This window comes from Schistocerca gregaria, chromosome 4, assembly GCF_023897955.1.
Source record: "Schistocerca gregaria isolate iqSchGreg1 chromosome 4, iqSchGreg1.2, whole genome shotgun sequence".
In the NCBI taxonomy this organism is placed as follows: Eukaryota; Metazoa; Arthropoda; class Insecta; order Orthoptera; family Acrididae; genus Schistocerca; species Schistocerca gregaria.
The window spans coordinates 654,722,947-654,746,954 of NC_064923.1; the positions used below are offsets into that span (position 1 = coordinate 654,722,947).

Below are 24,008 nucleotides of genomic sequence, written 5' to 3' on the forward strand. Positions count from 1 at the left end.
ACCCGTTTTTTGGACTGTCGTATTCACTTTGGAAATCCGAATAGCTTCTCGAGAAAGTTGTCTGATTGTTAAAATAGTAAACGTTAATATGATGGACTTCAAGTGCACTGGCAAACTCATGAGCAGACTTAAGTAATGCAATAGCTTTGTGGCCCACTGGTATATCGTGTGATCATCATTCATCTTACATCCCCTGCTGGATATAAGTTCCTCTAGACTCATCTACGCATTAGGATGAGCTCTAAGCACCCATGTAGTTCCTAAATGTTTTCCAAGGTATTTGCCCATCTTCTGTTAGGTCTGTTACCTTTGATGCCTTGTGGTCATGGTTCTTTCTGCTCTCCTACCAAATAGTCTGCACACCACAATCATTGTAAACCTCCCTTTTTAGGCATACCGGAAGCTCACATTTCAAAATCGTATTTAGTTAACCAAAAACAGTACTAACAAGATTTATTCTCGTGTTTATTTTTTTAGCTGTCCACAATCGTTTTCTTAGCTGTTCTGCGTACGCAAAATCAACCACTGGTGCTACGACTTCATTGCAAACTTGTGCTGTTTTATTTTCGATGTATTTGTTATACATTATGTGCCGTGAATTTAAGATTCGAAGAACGCTGTAATTTCCTGCTCGTCCAGGCGATCACAGTGGCGCTGATCTGGCGCAAGTCTTTGGCCGAAGGGATTAGATTAGATTAGATTAGTTTCCGTTCAATTGATCCGTGCTGAGGAGATCCTCCGGGATGTGGAAAATGTCATATGTTATTTTTTTAAAGCTGAAATAACAATACTAATAGTATGAATATATACAATACATCATTTGTTTCTATTAAAAAAATTCGTCAATGGAGTAGAAGGAGTTGGCCACTAGTAAGTATTTCAGGCTCCTTTTAAACTGATCTTTATTTGTAACTAAATTTTTTTATGTTTGCTGGCAAATTATTGAAGAGGAGTGTTCCTGAGTAGTGGACCCCTTTTTGAACTAAAGTAAGTGCTTTTAAGTGCTTGTGCAGATCATTTTTGTTCCTGGTATTGTATGTATGAACTGAGCTGTTTGTTGGAAAAAGAGATATATTATTTAGGACAAATTTCATTAAGGAGTAAATGTACTGAGAGGCAGTAGTTAGTATACCCAGTTCTTTGAAGAGGTTTCTACAGGACGTCCGTGAATTTACTCCGCAAATAATACGTATTACACGCTTTTAGACGCTGAAAACTTTTGTTTGACGAAGAGTTACCCCAAAATATTATACCATATGACATTATGGAATGAAAGTAGGCTCTGAGCTCAAATGGTTCAAATGGCTCTGAGCATTATGCATATGCTGAGTGGAAACCTCTTACAGGTTCTGAATTGCATATAGTGAGTCTTTTCGAAGTTTAATGTCAGTGATTTGGCTTTAAACCATTTATTAATATCCATGAAAATATCACTAGCAGATCTTTCTAGAACTGCACTCTACATACTATTTATTGCAATACTTGTGTCATCTGCAAACAAAACGAACTCTGCTTCTGGCAGTGTAACTGATGAGAGATCATTAAGAAAAAGCAATGGCCCTAAAATAGATTCTTGTGGGACACCACATGTAATTTCTTCCCATTCTGATGATGACTGATGACTTAATTCACTAGTCCCTTCCACTGACACTCTTTGTTTCCTGTTAGCAAGGTATGACTTGAATCATTTTGCAGCACTCACCGTGACACCATAGAATTCTAATTTATTTAAAAGGATGTTGTGGTTCACACAGTCAGATGCCTTTGACAAATCGCAGAAAATACCTGCTGCTTGTAACTTCTTATTTAATGAATTAAGTACATTTTCACTGTAGGTGTAAATAGCCTTCTCGATATCAGAACCCTTCAGAAATCCAAACTGTGTTCTTGATAATATGTTATTTGTGGTCAGATGGTTGAGAAGCTGCCTGTACATTACTTTTTCTAAAATTTTTGAGAATGCTGGCAAAAGTGAAATCGGTCTGTAGTTTGATGGTATCTCTTTATCCCCTTTCTTGAATAGAGGCTTAACATCTGCATATTTTAGCCAGTCAGGAAATGTCCCAGTTATAATTGACTGGTTACACAAGTAATTTAGAATTGTGCTAAACTCACAAAAATATGCCTTAATTAACTTTGTTGATTTTTCTTCATAACCACTAGAATGCTTTGTTTTTAAAGATTTTATTATGGAAGTTATTTCTTTTGGTGAAGTGAGTGACGTATTCATGTACCTATTTGTAAAGGCTAGTTTCAGATATTCAAGGGCATTATTTACTAATCCTGATAACGGATATAAAGTACTTGGTAAATAGATTTGTCACACTATGCCCATCGGTTACTAATGTGTCATCTACCCTTAATGCTATTTGCTCCTGTTCCTTTCTGGTTCGGCAGCGTTTTGAGCTGTAGTTACTGCTATTCCGGGCTGACATCGGGCGGCAGCAGACGGAAGTACTTTGGACACAACGAGCAAACATCATCCGGATGTCAGAGTAGTGGCCGCAGGGAGCGGTCGGACAGCCAACAGTCAACGCCGGCCGTGCCTGTGCAGGGTGGCGGCGACCGGGGTTCATGAAGCGAGCTGTGCCTGGAGATGTGGGTGGCAGAGGGGGCGATACGGAGACTTGAAGGGAAGCGTTGACCGGTAGCCGTGCTACGATGAGCTGACGAGTCGAGGGATGGAGCTGGGCCTGGCTCAGTTGTGGCATTGACGTAGCGTAGCAAGCCGAAAGGAAGTACATACAATCATTCGGTGGACAACCAACGAATACGCAGCCTGCTGCACAGCTGGTGTGCCGAGGAGCCGAGACTGGGACTCCATTAATGATTTACGTGAGGCATGGCCGCACAGTGTGGACTCAAGAGGCCAGGTGGGCGGTTGGTGTCCTTCCCGGGTGAGAGGACGGCGATTCCAGAAGATAAGCAGACAGGGGCTTTCCGTATTACAAGAGGAACATTGACAGTGTGCTTTGCTGACCGACAGTCGAATATTGTCAGTTGAATTCATTCACGCGGTGTTTAGTGTACATTGAAGGGTACAAGCAGAGTACACTGCGTGTAACGATTTCCCAGTGACGTTCCACATCACAGGGCCACGTGCAATGTTGAGGTTACTGTGCTTGCTTGCGCACTGCGTGTGCGGTTGTTTTCTCGGAACGAGAGTTTTGTTCACCCGTCTGTTATTATTATGCTGTGAGTGTAACCAGAATTCTACATGCTGTTGTACGGAGAATTATAATTGTTAACTTGAAAGGTGGCTACACTGAGTCACAGCGCCAGAGATTGCGCCAAAGAGTATTATTCAGCCGCCTCCACTGGCAGTGCTTGTTGAGAAGTTGCTGAGGGCAGTAGTAGTTCTGAGGTAGTCGTAGTTGCAGTACTAGTTGTGAGCATGTCGTGTGCAGTTGTTCTGATGGGCTAGACAGCCGATGCTGTTCGATTGGAGATGTTGTAATGATCAGAGTGTATTTTTCGACAATATGTATGAAGGTAACGAATTTATTTTTATTTCAAATTCCCTAAATAACAATGCGTCTTGGTCACAGGTTCAGTCAACAAAGCATCTGGCTTGTGTTCATGTATTAGACTGTAATTATGGTTTCTATGTGCAATTATAGTATTTCTGGTTTATTTCATTACTTCATTGTAAATGGCGTTTAAAGCATCTTGTCGTAATGAGGAAGAACTGTGCCAGATGTGTACGTTGAATCACACTTCCACACACAGAACAGCTACACTTATGCTTTCTTGTTTCGTAGCTTTTATAGTTGCTGGGGACTTAATTAATTAATTGTGTTAACGGAAATTTCCTTTCATTCTTTGTTGTTATTCTATGCAGTCAGATTGCGTACTAATATTATTCAGGGCCAACCGGTTACGAGACTGCGTAACCGGACAAACAGCGACTAAAATTAAAATTATTAGCAATCTATTTAATTAAGCCCCCATGCAAACTTTGCCTACGTAATATTCAGTTGGTTGGTTGTAGTGTTGTAGTGTGGCAGTGGTGAAGGTCGCGGTTGGTAGATATAAGACTTAGTTCAAAACTTAACATACGTAACCCCAATTAAATATGAGGGCTGTTTTTCTGAACTATTGGTTTTTTAAGTGGTTATATTTGGAAGCTGTTTTCATTTTGTGATTATTTCATTTTTTTCTTTTTTTTTTGCCAAAAGGGCGAATATTGAGAACTGTCTGAGTTCTCGTCGTTACCACACAATTCTGTATTATTGGGGCGGTGTTAATTTCAAGTTGTTTCATCACTGTGCTAAAGAAATTCTTATTCGTTTCTTGTGTTAATCTATCGCCCATGCTTCAGGAACTATGACTGGGCCACTTATTAAAATCCAATTTGTCAAATTGTTGTTTTGTTACTTGTCGAGGGAGGTATTTTAGGTTTAATAAGAATTGTTTGACAGAGTAAGTCTACATCTGCACAACCCCCAGTCCGAACCCAACCCCTCTAAAACCCTACACTTTAATTATTTTTATCGTTTTACTGTTTGAAGTCTACTATCAAACTCGATTTGTTAGAAATTTGTTCTAGAAATGTATATGCGCTACAGGCAAATCACACAATACCATCAGGAACCGTAAGATGTTATATGGTACACCAGATGCATTCCTTTTTCGTTTCCTTTCTTGTAGTAATGCTGACACTAGTTCTCGTGATATGAGATCTCCTTTGCTGAACCATCTTCAGTTTTGAATTCTTCACTATCCCGATGGATTCAAATAGAAAATGTAGCTCAGATGTAGATACAATTTAGTATATTATCGTAGGCCTCATCAGTGAAGTCTTTCTCAAATTCTGTTAATACAGATTTTGGTGTATCCAAGTCAAAAGCTTTCTTAGAAGCTATGAAAAAGTGGTAATGCAATCTCGTTGCTTCGTTGAATAATTTTATCCAAGACTTACAAAAGGTCCATTGTAAAGTCTTCTTTACCCTTGCCTGTTTAAAATCTAATGTTTTCTGTATGGAAGGAAGCTGTATAATGCTCACCGTGTTATTGCACAGCCTTGTAAATCATTATCTTGGCCACGAAAGTACCTGTGACACGGCAGTGTCCCCGCCGGCGGCGCCCTTGCCGTACATGGGGTTGTCGAAGGCCTTCTCTGGGGGCGGGGGCGCCACCACGGACACGTGGCTGTCCTCCTGGTCCGTATTCTCGAAGCGAGCGAACACGAATGGCCGGCCGTCTCCTTGCAGCGACCTGCAACAGCGCGACTCCTCCTCAAACAGCTCGTCGCAGACGTACTGAGGGATAGGTGCTCATAACCTCCCCATCCCCAGCTGATGAGGTACGAATATGAACTTTTGCTTGGGGTAAGAAAGTATAACCACGAAGAAAGCAGAAAGAAACGTAGTCACCCAAATGAGGTATCATTATGAAATTAGTAAGAGGCATGTATGTGAACCATTGCCCTCCGGTCTACCACGTTCAGAGAACACACCATGTGCACAATAATAAGTTCGGCATTACATATTCGGAATATCTGTACATTATAAAACATGTATGTACTTACACAGTGGGTTTGCTGGCGACAGCACTTGTGTGCGTGTCTTTGGCTATGATAGATGGGTCACTGCACAATATAAGGTGAAATAACGCGTGTACTTCATTCGCACAATGTGTTCCATAAATTCCATCATTAAGGACAACATTAGAATATAGGAAATTTCAAATTATACATCAATTCGCAGAACCAACCAGTGCAGGCTACTTCTACACTACTGGCCATTAAAATTGCTACACCACGAAGATGACGTGCTACAGACGCGAAATTTAACCGACAGGAAGAAGATGCTGTGATATGCAAATGATTAGCTTTTCAGAGCATTCACACAAGGTTGGTGTCGTTGGTGACACCTACAACGTGATGACATGAGGAACGTTTCCAACAGATTCCTCATACACAAACAGCAGTGGACCGGCGTTGTCTGCTGAAACGTTGTTGTGATGCCTCGTGTAAGGAGGAGGAATGCGTACCATCACGTTTCTGACTTTCATAAAGGTCGGATTGTAGCCTATCACGATTGCGGTTTATCGTATCTCGACACTGCTGCTAGCGTTGGTCGAGATCCAATGACTGTTAGCAGAATATGGAATCGGTGGGTTCAGGAGGGTGATACGGAACGCCGTGCTGGATCCCAACGGCCTCGTATCACTAGCAGTCGAGATGACAGGCATCTTATCCGCATGGCTGTAACAGATCGAGCAGCCACGTCTCGATCCCTGAGTCAACAGATGAGGACGTTTGCAAGACAACAACCATCTGCACCAACAATTCGACAACGTTTGAAGCAGCATGGACTATCATCTCGGAGACCAATGCTGCGGTTACCCTTGACGCTGCATCACAGACAGGAGCGTCTGTGATGGTGTAATCAACGACGAACCTGGGTGCACGAATGGCAAAACGTCATTTTTTCGGATGAATCCAGGTTCTGTTTACAGCATCATTATGGTCGCTTCCGTGTTTGGTGACATCGCGGAGAACGCACATTGGAAGCGTGATTTCGTCATCTCCATACTGGCGTATCACCCGGCGTGATGGTATGGGGTGCAATTGGTTACACGTCTCGGTCACCTCTTGTTCGCATTGACGGCACTTTGAACAGTGAACGTTACATTTCAGACGTATTACGACCCGTGACTCTACCCTTCATTCGATCCTTGCGAAACCCTACATTTCAGCACGATAAAGTACGAACGCATGTTGCAGGTACTGTACGGGCCTTCCTGGATACAGAAAATTTTTCGACTTCCGCCCTGGCCAGCCTGATGTCTCACCAACTGAAAACGTCTGGTCAATGGTGGCCGAGCAACTGGCTCGTCACAATACGCTAGTCGCTACTCTTGATGAACTGTGGTATCGTGTTGAAGCTGCATGGGCAGCTGTACCTGTACACGCCATCCGAGCTCCGACTCAATGCGCAGGCGTATCAAGTTCGTTATTACGGCCAGAGGTGGTTCCTTATGGGTACTGATTTCTCAGGATCTATGCACCCAAATTGCTTGAAAATGTAATCACATGTCAGTTCTAGTATAATATATTTGTCCAATGAGTACCCGTTTATCATCTGCATTTCTTCTTGGTCTAGCAATTTTAATGGCCAATAGTGTATAAATAATGCAACAAGAACATACAAGGTGTAACGATTATAAGTTCATATATTTTACATTCGATACCTTAATATGTACACACATTGGTGTGGTTGTTTTTCCTCTGCATCGAACTGTCTTACCACAAGCACGGCACATACTTTTGCTACCTGATATTTTCTGCACGGTTGTAACTGCACTGCTATGTGGACTACACCTCTCAGTATAGGCTATTCGTTTTGCGTCCACACGTCCACACTTCAGAATCGGACATGCTACCCAAGGGAAAATAAACATTAATCGTTTGCTCTTGCCATATGTACTTGGAAGTACTAACCAATCTAAAAACATACTACTCCTAATAGCTACATTTACTCGTCCGCAAATGAAGTAAATACTGATGTAATTTTGTTCAGTACACTGTTCTCAGTCACCCATAAAAATATCTGCGCTTATACCCATTACACCCTCTATAAATAAATAATTATAAGAATTATATCTACTTCTTAGGACCCAGAAGACATGGCCAAATGTCAATCTCACTTTCTATACATTCACTCAGTCGGCTAGTATGTAAATGATTACATTCCGTGACCAGCATGTGGAACATCTTGGTGATGATTCCGCAACTGGGATAATAATTTTGAAGAAAATGTGAGAAGCGTTTGCACTTTTATTTTCAACCACGACGAGTTTCGATGTCTGAGGCAATTATTAGTGGTATCTACGTAGTATCAAACAACAAAGTACAACAGAATCAGTCAAATGGCGAAGAATGTAGCAATAAGCATCAACAACAAATCAAGTACATAAATTTTCAAAAGAACTCGCCCGTACACTTCATAAAAGAAATAAATTGAAAACTAACGTATTGTGAACTCGTCTACTATTAAAATGAATATATGTTATGTAAACTAAATAATGTCAAAAACTACTTGTAGCAAACACCGTAAAAACACGACAGTTATCGAGGAAATCGACATATGTCAGGCGTCCTGAGAGGACAGAGGAAGACGGCTGAGGCGTGCAGGGAGATCGCACGTAAATAGGGCAGACGAAAGTTACTAGCAGGGACAGAAGGGGACAGGCAGCCAAGGAGGCAGAAGCAAATAATGAGATAAAAACTGACATGACGCTTTAAAAGTTAAATAGAAAACAAAACGAACTGTAATTTAAAATACTGGCAAGGATCAAGGATGTAGAAATATTATTACCAAAAGAGAAAGCACAACAGATGACGCTCAGAGAAGCTATGATGAACGAAACCTCCATTTGGAAACTAACGATAGTAAACAAATGGAAACAGCAGATGATATCTGTGCCTGCAGACATAATGTTGATGCAACATGTGGCCATAAGGAACTGAGCGTGGTCTGCTGTGTACAAGAAATGGGCCTGATGTGCAAACAGTCTGAAAGGTATTCAGAAAACAATGTTTTAGGCTTTTTTGTTCAAAGAATATCGTTCTTATTGCGCTACACAAGATTGTAGATTTCAGTTTCCTCAAAACTGTACATATCTGTACCTTTTCCCATTTAATGCGAAATCGTGAGAATATTGGCAACATTAGTGACACTGTATCGTTTTGAAAATAAGTGTGAAGCGAAGGTAGATTTGTCTTCCGCATTTTTCCTCCCTACTTCTGTATACTCTTTGAATCTAGTTTTAAAGTTTCTGCCTGTTTGTCCAAAATAAAAGGCGTTACAGATCAGCGCATATAAGAAACTTTCTCGTAAAAGGGAAACGAGATGAATTTTACCTTGCGTACTTCATCGTCACTATGTTGCCTCGATTTTGAAGAACCTCAAGTTTAGAATTACATAATTACATATCTTATCAAAACTGCTACGGAAAATTGATAGTCGTTCTGGGAGGCAATTTGACTCAATATATACTGTTCTTTATATTTACTGAATTACTAAGGCCTAATTTAAGCCATATGCTTGTCATTTCTTGGAAAAATGCTTTGTTTTGCTGTTCTGGGTGGCAAGAGTTCTGAGAAATAATGACATCAGTTGTTGTAGGTTTGCAATAAGTTCAAAACGAATGATTTCTTTTGACTTTAGTAGTGCATAAATGAAGAAAATGAATGGGTATATTTTGATGATGTCCTATGGTGAAGTGAATGTTAGGATAAAATTCGTTCTCATAAGAGCTAACAGATCAGTGTCGTCATTTGATCCTAGCTGGAACAATACAATATTATATACGTATATTTTGTAGTAGCTAAATCATTTCCTGCCTTTCTTACAGTTCTCTATAACAGGTGGAATAGTCACTGGAGGGCATTAGTGTTGTTCGTGCTTAGTGTTGTTACCGATGTTGGTAGGGTACGTCAGGGCCATGAAGAGCGTCAGATGTGGCGTGATCACTGAGGACACGTTGACGCCACGAACTCGTGTGTTGTCAGCACCTGACAGAGTTTGGAAGTGAACTCATTGTCGTCTCCATCTGGCCCGCTAGTCTAACGTTGCAATATCCAGATTCGTGATGCAATCGGGTATAACAGTGGCCTGATTTAGACTGCGTGGGTACGTCAGTGCACGCGTTGTCGTCAAGATTCTGGTCGACCACGTCTGACCCCAACAATGGAGGATCGCCGTATTTATGCATTAAGTTCTCGTAGCCTCTTGATTTTTGAAGGGACACTCCCCTGGTGGTGAATGAGATAACGATGATGGCACAACCGTACGTCACGGATATCCTAAGTCCTCTCATGTTACCTATCGTGCGGCAGTGACACGATCCGGTTTTTCCACTGGACAATGTTAGGCCACACAAGAACTTACCTCTATGAATTGTCTGTTGGTTGTTAAGGTACGCCATCGGACAGCGAGATCGCCAGTTCTGTCCCCGACAGAACGTAGTGTAAGATGGCAAGAACTACGCCCCTTACATGAAGTCATTAAAGATCACCTAACTCACGTTGAGCGAACAGTAGGGCTGATCAAAATGACTGACAAGGCACAATGCATCTTGTAGAGGGTATAGTATGGACGTATTGGAATAATTAATGTCGGGTGATGGTTTTAAAGTAATTCACATGACATGAAAACTTTATGGAAACGCGTCAATTTACTGGAGGCTAGTTTACCTCAGGGAAGTACTCAGAATTGACCGTGGCCGCCGGGGGAGCGGCTAAGGGAAGCGACAGTAGGCAGCTTAGGGCGGCTCAAGCTCTGAGAAAGCGGTAGCGGTGCGCGGCCTCCAGCCACCTTAAGATGAGTGACAGTGAGTGGGTGGTTGACCCCGACTCAATGCCGGTGTACCGGGAAACAGACAGAGAACTTGTACGCCTGTTGATAAATGTCCGTCGTCCCGTTTTATGTGAAACATGCGAAAAAAGCAGTGCAAAGCTATGGTGGAGTGGTCAACAGAGGTCAAAATATGCATGTTCGTGACTATAGCAACTTCACACTGAATTCACGGTCCGCAGAGTCTGAAGCAAAGCAGGTGGAGAGTGACAGAATGAATGGGAATGTAGTACTGAGGAATTTGAAGTACTCTCCTGGGAGTCAGAATTCCGGAAAACTTGGTGTTGTGCAGACGCTAACCTTGATGGGTGGCCTGGGAAGAGCTAAATAACAGAAGCTGAGAGGAAGGGAAATTTTGTGGGAATTTGTTCGCTTCCTAGAGCAGGCATTGGTTGGCACTGGGAAGCGACGCATAATTAACGCGACTTGCGCTGCAATTGTCGTAAGTGATTTTGCTAGAGGGGAAACAGAGGGGAAGAGCGGACTGTGAGAAGTCTCCGTAGAGGTCTTCTGTTCCCAGCTTGCCTAGAGTGCGGACGTGACGTTCTTTACTCAGATTGCCTGAGAAAGAGTGAGCATGTCTGCAGTTTAGGACTTAGCGAATGGAACGATTGAGCTTGGAGATAGAAAGTTTTGGCTCAGCTATGTACTGAGCAAGATAGCTTGGAGTGAGTAGACGAGCGCGCCTTGCAGCACCACGAGGTCGGCCGACGTCCACACAACGACGCCGGTCCGCCACGCTGAATTCGGTGATATTGCACCCGCTCCGGCCACTGATTAATTTGTTGGATCACGTTGGCAAAGTTCCCACGAGAGTTTCATGGGCCGTGTATTGTAGAATTCTTCTCGCACTTCGCATTAAGCCTGGGTCAGTCGATAGGAATTACTTTTGAGTTATCGCGCTTTACTCCCTGCAAACGCAATTTATTACCACTGCCCGATAGGAGAGTCTTGTAATGTAATGATTGAAGGTCGGGAGTTAAAATAAATTTGTGCTAATCGACTGCATCTGTTTTCAATCAAGTAGTTGAAATCGCAAGTCACTTTCTTAATTAATTTTATGTTCAACATTTGCATATGGTGTTCAATAGCTGAATATAACATCAATGTGCACCCCTTTTTAATTAAAAGTGATCTATTCTGAATAAATTAATGTCGAAACTGCCACTGCAGTTCAATCAGGTGTCACAGGGCGATATTACTTTTTTGCGTTATCCGATATTGTGGCAGTTTTGCACTCTCTGTTGATCTGTTAGTCAATTAGTTGGGGTGAACACACGCCAAAACCAGCTAAGTGGCTGGTGGGGTGCTACAGTAGGTGGAACCAATTCGGACGACAACTCCGTCCCACTGCCAATATCCAAGATATCGAGGACGAGCTACAACAGCTATGGGACACCTTACTTCGCGAGCGCATGCAGTGCGGAGAGGGTCTTAGGAGGGTATGTGCGGTAGCGGCGGTACTCACTGTCCGTGTCGGTAGACGAAGAGGAAGAAGAGCCCGGCCATGAGCAGCAGCACGGCGGCGAGCGCGCCCACCATGAAGGCGAACAGAGCCAGGGCGGCACCGCCGCGCAGCTCGGGGCCCGACGCCTGCACCGACGCCGCCAGCACTCCCAGATTCGGATCTGCAACACGCGAAGCCACCCACTCTGGCAAGTTAACCCCTCCTCGCGTTGTCAGGTCACGAACACCCCAAAGCTGGAGGCTGATCGTATGTTAACGCTATCAGCCGTACATTTTTTTAAACAGTGGTAACTGATCCTGTTTAATTCTCGCTACACCACATGTCGCTGATGACCTCACCTGTCGTGTTGGAGAGGCTGCTCCGGCACTTAATGAAAGAACAGGGTACAACCAACGACGATTTCTGGTGCACTTTGGAACGAATGATACCTGCCTTCTGGACTCCAAGTTCATACTTCATCCATTCAAGCGATTGACAGAGAAGGTTCAGAATACCGTTCTTATAAATATATAGCCTTTCTTGGCCTATTTCAGTCTCATAAATATCCTTCCGGGTCTACTGCCGTGACGACAGCATGGCTGGATGCAAACCGAAGGGGCCGCGGTTCGCTAGTCGGACGGTAAGGGGATTTTCTTCGATCGGTGAGTGGGTGATGTGTTTTCCTCATTATTTCATAGCCACTGACAAGAAACTCGCCTAAATGGGGTCAACTAAAAAGACTTGCATCTGGCGGGAAACAGGCACGACAAAAAAAAGGTTCAAATAGCTCTGAGCACTAAGTGACTTAACATCTGAGGTCATCAGTCCCCTAGAACTTAGAACTACTTAAACCTAACTAACCTAAGGACATTACACACATCCATGCCGGAGACAGGATTCAAAACTGCGATCATAGCGGGCGCGCGGTTCCAGACTGTAGCGCCCAGAACCGCTCGGCCACTTCCGCCGGGCCGCCACAACACAAACCGCGCATGCGCGCTCACACGCACACACACACACACACACACACACACACACACACACACACAGAGAGAGAGAGAGAGAGAGAGAGAGAGAGAGAGAGAGAGAGAGAGAGATTGTCGTGACTTCATATAAAATACTTACAATGATAATACACTATTGGCCATTAAAATTTCTACACCAAGAAGAAACGCAGGTGATAAACGGGTATTCATTGAACAAATATATTATACTAGAACTGACACGTGATTACATTTTCTCGCAATTTGGGAGCGTAGATCCTGAGAAATCAGTACCCAGAACAACCACCTCTGGCTGTAATAATGCCCTTTATACGCCTGGACATTGAATCAAACAGAGCTTGCATGGCGTGTACATGTACAGCTGCCCATGCAGCTTCAACACGATACCACAGATCATCAAGAGTAGTGACTGGCGTTTTGTGACGAGCCAGTTGCTCGGTCACCATTGACCAGACTTCAGTTGGTTACAGATTTGGGGAATGTGCTGGCCAGGGCAGCTGTCGAACATTTTCCGTATCCAGAAAGGCCCGTACAGGACCTGCAACCTTGCGGCCGTGCATTATCCTGCTGAAATGTAGGGTTTCGCAGGGATCGAATGAAGGGTAGAGCCACGGGTCGTAACACATCTGAAATGTAACGACCGCTGTTCAAAGTGCCGTCAATGCGAACAAGAGGTGACCGCGATATGTAAACAATGGCACCCAGTACCATCATGCCGGGTGAAACGCCAGTATGGCGATGACGAAAACATGCTTCCAATGTGCGTTCACCGCGATGTCGCCAAACACGGATGCGACCATACGATGCTGTAAACAGGATCTGGATTCATCCGAAAATATGACGTTTTGCCATTCGTGGACACAAGTTCGTCGTTGGGTACACCATCGCAGCCGTTCCTGTCTGTGATGCAGCGTCAAGGGTAACCGCACCCATGGTCTCCGAGCTTATAGTACATGCTGCTTCAAACGTTGTCGAATTGTTGGTGCAGATGGTTGTTGTCTTGCAAACGTCCCCATCTGTTGACTCAGGGATCGAGACGTGGCTGCTCGATCTGTTACAGCCATGCGGATAAGATGCCTGTCATCTCGACTGCTAGTGATACGAGGCCGTTGGGATCCACCACGACGTTCCGTATTACCCTCCTGAACCCACCGATTCCATATTCTGCTAACAGTCATTGGATCTCGACCAACGCGAGTAGCAATGTCACCATACAATAAACCGCAATCGCGATAGATCACAATCCGACCTTTACCAAAGTCGGAAACGTGATGGTACGCATTTCTCTTTCTCACAACAACGTTTCAGCAGGCAACGCCGGTGAAATGCTGTTTGTGTATGAGAAATCGGTTGGAAACTTTCCTCATGTCAGCAAGTTGTAGGTGTCGCCACCGGCGCCAAGCTTGTGTGGATGCTCTGAAAAGATAATCATTTGCATATCACAGCATCTCCTTCCTGTCGGTTAAATTTCGGGTCTGTAGCACGACATCTTTGTGATATAACAATTTTAATGGCCAGTAGTGTATTAAAATAAGTGACGTCCGGCCAGTTGCATTTGCATTCCTCGGGGCAGTGACTAGCTGTAATATAACTACTTCAGTCCACTGGATTCCTAACGATGTCACAAGACCGCCAGCGTCACAGTTCTTGTACTTTATTGGCTATAAAATATCATCGATCGGTCTTACTAGAGACAGGATGGAGGTGGTACACGCGGACTGTTGCTATTGATTTCCCGAGACAAATTGGCGATAAGCTTGTGTAGACCGCGTTTCCCTGCTGTTAGTAGAGGAGAAACGACGCTCGTTCCGCCTATGCTGTTTGTTTGGCCGGTCACAGCAGCGTCTGGTTAAGCGATTGCCGTGCGATCACACACGGCCTGTCATGTTGGAAGGAGCGGCAACCAGGATGTCGGCAGCCTGTAGCATCCTCTCTCTCGATGTTGTTAAGCTGCTTATAGATTTTTGTTGTCTCTCTTAATTAGCACAAGCGCAACCAGTGCCATCATGCAGGTACCCTTCCCTTCTACTCATCCTTCCAAAAAACTAATAGACTGCCATCAATCGTGGCCGCTATGATGTGCTGCCTAACGATTTCAATTGCCTCTCTTAAGCTCCACGTGCACAACCACCGCTATCTAGCAAGTACAAGTCTTCTGTACTCATTCTCTCTGAAAATGAATAGGCTGCCAACAATGGTGACAGCGCTCTAGTAACGCTCCTTTCTGTTCCCTAACGATTACAATTGCCTCTCCTAATCCCCATGAACACAACCTCTGCTATCTACCAAGTACAGGTTCTTTGTACCCACAATCTCAGGAAATTAACAAGCTGCCCACAACAGCAGCAGTGCTCCACACAACCACTGCTATCTAGGAAGTACAGGACTTCTGTACTCATCCTCTGTTAACAGGCTGCCCACAACCGTTGCAGTGCTCTGCTAATGACGCTCTTTTCCGATCCCTAACGATTTCAGTTGCCTCTCCTAATTTACACGTGTCCAACTACTGCTGACTAGCAAGTACAGATACTCTGTACTCATCCTCTATGAAAATTAATAGGCCGCCAACAATCGAGGCAGTGCCCTGGTAATGCCACTCCGTTGTCCTACCTAACGATTTCAATTACATAATTAATTTGTACGTGCACAACCACAGCTAACTAGTAAGTGCAGCTACTCTGTATTCATCCTCTCTGAAAATTAATAGGTTGCCCACAATCGTGGCATATCTGTGGTATTGCCACTATGTTGTGCTGCCTATCGATTTCAGTTGCCCATCTTAATTTGCCCGTGCACAACCACTGCTTACTAGCAAGTACAGGTACTCTGTTCTCATCCTCTCTGGAAATAAATAGGCTGCCCACAAGCGTGGCATTTCTCTGGTAATGCCGCTATGTAGTGCTGCCTAACGATTTCAATTGCCTCTCTTAATTTGCAGGTGCACAACCACTGCTATCTGGCACATACAGATCATGTCTACTCATCGTCTCTGAAAATTAATAGGCTACCCACAATCGCAGCAGTGCTCCGGTAATGCAGTTCTATTGTGCTTCCGCAATCCAACATAGCGTTCGTAGTTCGCTACGTGGGTGCTAACAGCCCTGCAACGCATCAGTAGTCTTCCTTAAGTGCCCGCCATCTTTCCTAATATCGGCCAGTGGTATTTTACGACCAATGAAATCTAAGAATTGTGTGGTCGGTGTTCTTACGACACCGATAGGAATACCGCGATGGAAACTGCATCACTGTACTGAAAATAAGTTTTCGGGCTGCATCGTAAAGCCATGCCCCGGACCATAAAGAGGGGGCTGTCGTCGTCGCCTTGGCAGCAATGGACAGTGCATGTTCCCGTAACACTGCTATCTGATTCTGAGCCTGCTGTGGCTAGAACACTAGTTAGTGGTTCAATAAATCTTATCGAGTTCGAAAAGCGACTGGCTGCATATAGTACATACATAAACTGCCAATTTAAAGTACTGCTGCAGTTGTAGATCCAGAATGAATATAATGAGCTTACGGTTTTATCTTGGGGATACTGCATATTCTACCAGTGTTTCATACGCTGTAAATCACGTAACAAGGCAATGAGTAAGAAAAATAGCAGCAGTTGCAAAAAAGTAAGTGTTATACAATAGCGTCCTTAAGGAATATACCTCTACGTAAAGGAAAAATAGATCTTGCAGTTTATGCAGTAACCACCATATCTAAACTACTGGCCATTAAAATTGCTACACCAAGAAGAAATACAGATGATAAACGGGTGGGTATTCATTGGTTGTTGTTGTTGTTGTTGTTGTGGTCTTCAGTCCTGAGACTGGTTTGATGTAGCTCTCCATGCTACTCTATCTTGTGCAAGCTTCTTCATCTCCCAGTACCTACTGCAGCCTAAATGCTTATGAATCTGCTTAATATACTCATCTCTTGGTCTCCCTCTGCGATTTTTACCCTCCACGCTGCCCTCCAGTACTAAATTGGTGATCCCTTGATGCCTCAGAACATGTCCTACCAACCGATCCCTTCTTCTAGTCAAGTTGTGCCACAAACTCCTCTTCTCCCCAATTCTATTCAATACCTCCTCATTAGTTTTGTGATATACCCATCTAATCTTCAGCATTCTTCTATAGCACCAAATTTCGAAAGCTTCTACTCTCTTCTTGTCTAAACTATTTATCGTCCACGTTTCACGTCCATACATGGCTACACTCCATACAAATACTTTCAGAAACGACTTCCAGACATTTAAATCTATACTCGAGGTTAACAAGTTTTTCTTCTTCAGAAACGCTTTCCTTGCCATTGCCAGTCTACATTTTATATCCTCTCTACTTCGACCATCATCAGTTATTCTACTTCCCAAATAGCAAAACTCCTTTACTACTTTAAGTGTCTCATTTCCTAATCTAATTCCCTCAGCATCACCCGACTTAATTCGACTACATTCCATTATCCTCGTTTTGCTTTTGTTGATATTCATCTTATATCCCCTTTCAAGACACTGTCCATTCCGTTCAACTGCTCTTCCAGGTCCTTAGCTGTCTCTGACAGAATTACAATGTCATCGGCGAACCACAAAGTTTTTATTTCTTCTCCATGGAATTTTAATAGCTACTCCGAACTTTTCTTTTGTTTCCTTATACAGATTGAATAACATCGGGGATAGGCTACAACCCTGTCTCACTCCCTTCCCAACCACTGTTCTCCTTTCATGTCCCTCTACTCTTATAACTGCCATCTGCTTTCTGTACAAATTGTAAATCGCCTTTCGCTCCCAGTATTTTAGACCTGCTACCTTTGGAATTTGTAAGAGAGTATTCCAATCGACATTGTCAAAAGCTTTCTCTAAGTCTACAAATGCTAGAAACGTAGGTTTTCCTTTCCTTAATCTAGCTTCTGAGATAAGTCGTAGGGTCAGTATTGCCTAACGTGTTCCCATATTTCTACGGAATCCAAACTGATCTTCCCCGAGGTCGGCTTCTATCAGTTTTTCCATTCGTCTGTAAAGAATTCGCGTTAGTATTTTGCAGCTGTGACTTACTAAACTGATAGTTCGGTAATTTTCACATCTGTCAACACCTTCTTTCTTTGCGATTGGAATTATTATATTCTTCTTGAAGTCTGAGGGTATTTCGCCTGTCTCATACATCTTGCTCACCAGATGGTAGAGTTTTGTCAGGACTGGTTTTCCCGAGGCTGTCAGTAGTTCTAATGGAATGTTGTCTACTCCAGGGGCCTTGTTTCGACTCAGGTCTTTCAGTGCTCTGTCAAATTCTTCACGCAGTATCATATCTCCCATTTCATCTTCATCTACATCCTCTTCCATTTCCATAATATTGTCTTCAAGTACATCGCCCTTGTATAGACCCTCTATATACTCCTTCCACCTTTCTGCTTTCCCTTCTTTGCTTAGAACTGGGTTTCCATCAAAGCTCTTGATATTCATGCAAGTGGTTCTCCTTTCTCCAAAGGTCTCTTTAATTTTCCTGTAGGCAGTATATATCTTACCCCTAGTGAAATAAGAGTCTACATCCTTACATTTGTCCTCTAGCCATCCCTGCTTAGCCATTTTGCACTTCCTGTCGATCTCATTTTTGAGCCGTTTGTATTCCTTTTTGCTTGCATCATTTACTGCATTTTTATATTTTCCCCTTTCATCAATTAAATTCAATATTTCATCTGTTACCCAAGAGTTTCTACTAGCCCTCGTCTTTTGAGCTATTTGATGCTCTGCTGCCTTCGCTATTTCATCCCTCAAAGCTACCCATTCTTCTTCTATTGTATTTCTTTCCCCCATTCCTGTCCGTTGTTCCCTTATGCTATCCCTGAAACCCTGTGAAACCTCTGGTTCTTTAAGTTTGTCCAGGTCTCATCTCCTTAAATTACCACCTTTTTGCAGTTTCTTCAGTTTTAATCTACAGTTCATAACCAACAGATTGTGGTCAGAGTCCACATCTGCCCCTGGAAATGTCTTACAATTTAAAACCTGATTCCTGAATCTCCGTCTTACCATTATATATACCATCTGATATCGTCTAGTATCTCCAGGGTTCTTCCATGTATACAACTTTCTTTCATGGTTCTTGAACCAAGTGTTAGCTATGATTAAGTTATGCTCTGCGCAAAACTCTACCAGACGACTTCCTCTTTCATTTCTTACCCCCAATCCATATTCACCTACTATGTTTCCTTCTCTCCCTTTTCCTACTCTCGAATTCCAGTCACCCATGACTTAAATTTTCGTCTCCATTCACTACCTGAATAATTTCTTTTATATCATCATACATTTCATCAATTTCTTCATCATCTGCAGAGCTAGTTGGCATAGAAAGTTGTACTACTGTAGTAGGTGTGGGCTTCGTGTCTATCTTGGCCACAATAATGCGTCACTGTGCTGTTTGTAGTAGCTTACCCGTACTCCTATTCCTTTATTCATTATTAAACCTACTCCTGCATTACCCCTATTTGATTCTGTATTTATAACCCTGTATTCACTTGACCAAAAGTCTTTTTCCTCCTGCCACCGAACTTCACTGATGACCACTATATCTAACTTTAACCTAACCATTTCCCTTTTTAAATTTTCTAACTTACCTGCTCGATTAAGGGATCTGACAGTCCCGACAGATCTGACAGATCCGAATGGGGGACTATTTTACCTCCGGAATATTTTACCCAAGAGGACGCCATCGTCCTTTAATCATACAGTAAAGTTGCATGCCCTCGGGAAAAATAAAGGCTGTAGTTTCCCCTTGCTTTCAACCGTTCGCAGTACCAGAACAGCAAGGCCATTTTGGTTAGTGTTACAAGGCCAGATCAGTCGGTCATACAGACTGTTGCCCCTGCAACTACTGAAAAGGCTGCTGCCCATTTTCAGGAACCACACGTTTGTCTGGCCTCTCAACAGATACCCCTCCGTTGTGGTTGCACCTACTGTACGGCTGTCTATATCGTTGAGGCACGCAAGCCTCCCCAGTAACGGCAAGGTCCATGGTTCATGGGGGGGGGGGGGGGGAGGTATTCATTGGACAAATATATTATTTTTATTTTATTTTTATTTATTTATTTATTTATTTAACATGGCAAGATTAGGGCCATCAGGCCCTCTCTTACATCTAACCAGGCATTCTACTTATTTTACAGTCATATGTTTTAGTAGGCATGTTAAACTACATCTAATACAAAAAGTGAGATAAACAATTAGAAAGGTACACCTCGAAGAATACATTATTGAAGAGAAAGATTTTAGATAGGAGTGCTGGCAGCAGGGAGTATGAGGGAGACTCATGGTGAAGGGAGGAGAAGAATAGAGAGACATGATCAAACATAATTAAGGAAAATATAAAGGAAAAGGAGACTGCGTGGCTAATAGAGACAGATGAAGAGGAAGGCATCTCAGGAGCAAGATAGGATATTCATTGGACAAATATATTATACTATAACTGACATCTGATTACATTTTCACGCAGTTTGGGTGCTTAGATCCTGAAAAATCAGTACCCAGAACAACCAGCTCTGGCCGTAATAACGGCCTTGATACTCCTGGGCATTCAGCCAAACAGGGATGGCGTGTAAAGGTACAGCTGCCCATGCAGCTTCAACACGATACCACAGTTCATCAAGCGTACTGACTCGCGTATTGTGACGAGCCTCTTGCTCGGCCACCATTGACCAAATGTTTTCAATTGGTGAGAGATCTGCAGAATGTGTTGGCCAGGGCAGCAGTCGAACATTTTCTGTATCCAAAAAGGCCCGTTAAGGACCTGCAACATGCGGTCGTGTATTATCCTGCTGAAATGTAGGGTTTCGCAGGGATCGAATTAAGGGTAGAGCCACGAGTCGTATCATATTTGAAATGTAACGTCCACTGTTCAAACTGCCGTCATTGCGAACAAGAGGTGACCGAGACGAGTAACCAATGGCACCCCATACCATCACGCCAGGTGATACGCCAGTATGGCGATTACGAATACATGCTTCCAACGTGCGTTCACCATGATGTCGCGAAACACGGTTGTGACCATCATGATGTTGTACACAGAACCTAGATTCAACCGAAAAAATGAAGTTTTGTCATTCGTTCACCCAGTTTCGTCGTCGAGTACACCATCGCAGGCGCTCCTGTCTGTGGTGCAGCGTCAAGGGTAATCGCACCCATGGTCTCCGAGCTGATAGTCCATGCTGCTGCAAACGTCGTCGAACTGTTCGTGCAGATGGTTGTTGTCTTGCAAACGTCCCCATCTGTTGACTCAGGGATCGAGACGTGGCCACACGATCCGTTACAGCCATGCGGATAAGATGCTTGTCATCTCGACCGCTAGTGATACGAGGCCGTTGGGATCAATCACGACATTCCGTATTACCCTCCTGAACCCACCGATTCCATATTCTGCTAACAGTCATTGGATCTCGACCAACGCCAGCAGCAATGCCGCGATACGATAAACCGCAATCGCGATAGGCTACAATCCGACCTTTATCAAAGTCGGAAACGTGATGGTACGCATTTCTCCTCCTTACACGAGGCATCACAACAACGTTTCACCAGGCAACGCCGGTGAAATGCTGTTTGTGTATGAGAAATCGGTTGGAAACTTTCCTCATGTCAGTACGTTGTAGGTGTCGCCACCAGCGCCAACCTTGTGTGTATGCTCTGAAAAGCTAATCATTTGCATATCACAGCATCTTCTTCGTGTCGGTTAACTTTCGCGTCTGTCGCACGACATCTTCGTGGTGTAGCAATTTTAATGACAAGTAGTGTATCTGTTCCCATAGTACCGCCTGAAATGAAAGAAGGGATTAAGAGAATGCTACTGTCCAATTGTGCGCACTAGATTTGAGGCCATTCGAAGCACTCGAGGGAAGAGAAATGATAAGCTGCGTGCACACTGCAAAATGTTGACGTGTTTTCTCGATCTATGAGTACAAAATAAATTTCCTTCTCCCTATAGCACAACGGCGTATAGGAAACTGGCTGGCTAGTACCGGTGTACCGCGACACTTGTGGGGTCTGTGCAGAGAAAAAACGGGAACACTGCACAGGCGCTGCCAACGCTGTGGATGATGGCACTCAGAGGGTACTTGTCTTGCTGACTAATGATGCTTATTTATTACAGGTCCGTTTCAAAAAGGAATTTATTAAACCATTTTTATACCCAAAATGAAGCAAACACGTATAAAAAGTAAGCTGGCAACTCTGAATAGCCTAGCCGTTGTAAGTCAAGTCTAGGGATACAGTACGTGACTGTCACGAGGTAAAGTCAGATCAATCCAGTACAGCAAACTATGCAGGTCTAACCAGGAAATGAGGTGATTCACCCTGTTCTGTATATACGAAAGATTGACGGGCAGAGAGGCTGCTTGTTGGTGACTTAAAAGCTGGGGCGCTGGCGTATGTGTCTGTAGGGTGCTGAGTTCCAAGTGTACAGGTATCCTGCCTGTCTCTGTCGGATTTGAATAGGCCGACCAAGAAAAGCGTGTCCTATAAAGATTACAGGGTATTTTTGAACCACATGAAGTGTAGGATCTCATCGTTCCATCCATCTCTATATTCCTTCTCTGGAGAATGTATACTCTGGTGACAAAAGACATGGAGTAACAATTTGCACATATATAGAGGGCGGTAGTATCGCGTACACAACGTATATAAGGGCAGTGCATTGGCAGAGCTGTCATTGGTACTCAGCTGATTTATATGAAAAGGTTTTTGATCTGATTGAGCCCGAAAGGCGAGAGTTAACAGACTTTGAACTCGGAATGCTAAGTTAGAGCTAGACCCATGGGACATTCCATTTCGGAAATCGTCAAGGAATTCAACACTCCGAGACCTACAATGTCAAGAGTGTACCTATAATACCAAATTTCACGCGTTACCTCTCACCACAGACAACGCAGTGGCCGACGATCTTCATTTAACGACCGGGAGCAGCGATGGTGGCCTGAAGTTTTCAGCGTTAACAGACAAGCAACACCGTGTGAAATTACCGCAAAAATCAATATGGGATGTACGACGAATGTATCCGTTAGAACAGAGCGGCGAAATTTGTATTTAATGGGCTATGACAGCAGACGACGGATGCGAGTGCCTTTGTTAACAGCACGGTATCACCTACAGCGCCGCTCCTGGACTCGTGACCGTGTCGACTGGCCCTTGGACGACTGGAAAACCATCGTCTGTCAGATGTGTCCCGAATTCAATTGGTAAGAGCTGATGGTAGCGTTCGAGTGTGGCGCGTACCCTCGAAGCCATAGACCCAAGTTGTCAACAAGGCACTGTGCAAGCAGGTGGTAGCTCCATAATGGTGTGGGCGTGCTTACATGAAACGGAGTGAATCATTGACACGAAATGGTTATGATCGGATACTTGGAGATCATTTGTAGCCGTTCATGGTCTTCATGATCTCAAACAAAAATGGAACTTTTATGGATGACTGGGCGCCACGTCACCAGGCCACAAGTGTCCGCAATTGGTTGAAGTACATTCTGGACAGTACGAGCAAATGGATTGACCATCGAGATAGCCCAACGTGAATCCCATTGAACATTCATGGGACATAATCGAGAGGTCATGTCGTGCACAAAATCCTGCACCGGCAACAAGTTCGCAATTATCGACAGTTACGGAGGCAGCGTGGCTCAATATTTTTGCAGGTCACTTCCAACGACTTGTTGAGTCCTTGCCACGTCGAGTCGCTGCACTACATCGGGCAAAAAGAGGTCCGACATGATGTTAGGTGGTGTTCAATGACTTTTGTCACCGCGGTGTATACAGACTGTTTTTACGGCGTGTCCAGAAACGACGCCACAAGAAAGTGCAAATAATTTACAGACGATACTGCCGTATGATTTAGTCAATAAATCACGTCAAATATTTTTTCGTTAACAGGCGCAATTTATGGAAGTCGCCCGTGGCCTGAACGTGCAGCCATGAGCGGACGACAAAACAAGCAGCCGCTTGGAAGACTTCTTGGTTGGTGTTTACAGTAGGTGGCAGACAGGTACAAGCAAAGCTGCGCCACAATCGCATAGAAGCTGTGCTGGCCAAGCCTGGGAGAGTACACTTTCCAAACCTATGACTGGCTTTTGCTCGATGCAGTTACCGGATCTTGCGACCAACATGCTTTGTTTGGACGAAGCAGCTCCATGAAATCTGAACAATGTAATCATTATACGCATGAATGAATTATTTTAATGTTCTTC

General features: G+C 43.8%; 1 protein-coding gene across 1 annotated transcript in view; it reads right to left on the reverse strand.

Annotated features, from left to right (window-relative positions):
• LOC126267403 (protein amnionless) overlaps positions 1 to 24,008 on the reverse strand; it is a 122,890-nt gene that overhangs the window by 15,810 nt on the left and 83,072 nt on the right. The window contains exons 6-7 of the mRNA XM_049972631.1: positions 11,833 to 11,992; positions 5,055 to 5,217 (exon numbers count right to left, since the gene is read on the reverse strand). Of these exons, the coding sequence (XP_049828588.1) occupies positions 5,055 to 5,217; positions 11,833 to 11,992 (323 nt within the window). The remainder of the gene's footprint in view (positions 1 to 5,054; positions 5,218 to 11,832; positions 11,993 to 24,008) is intronic.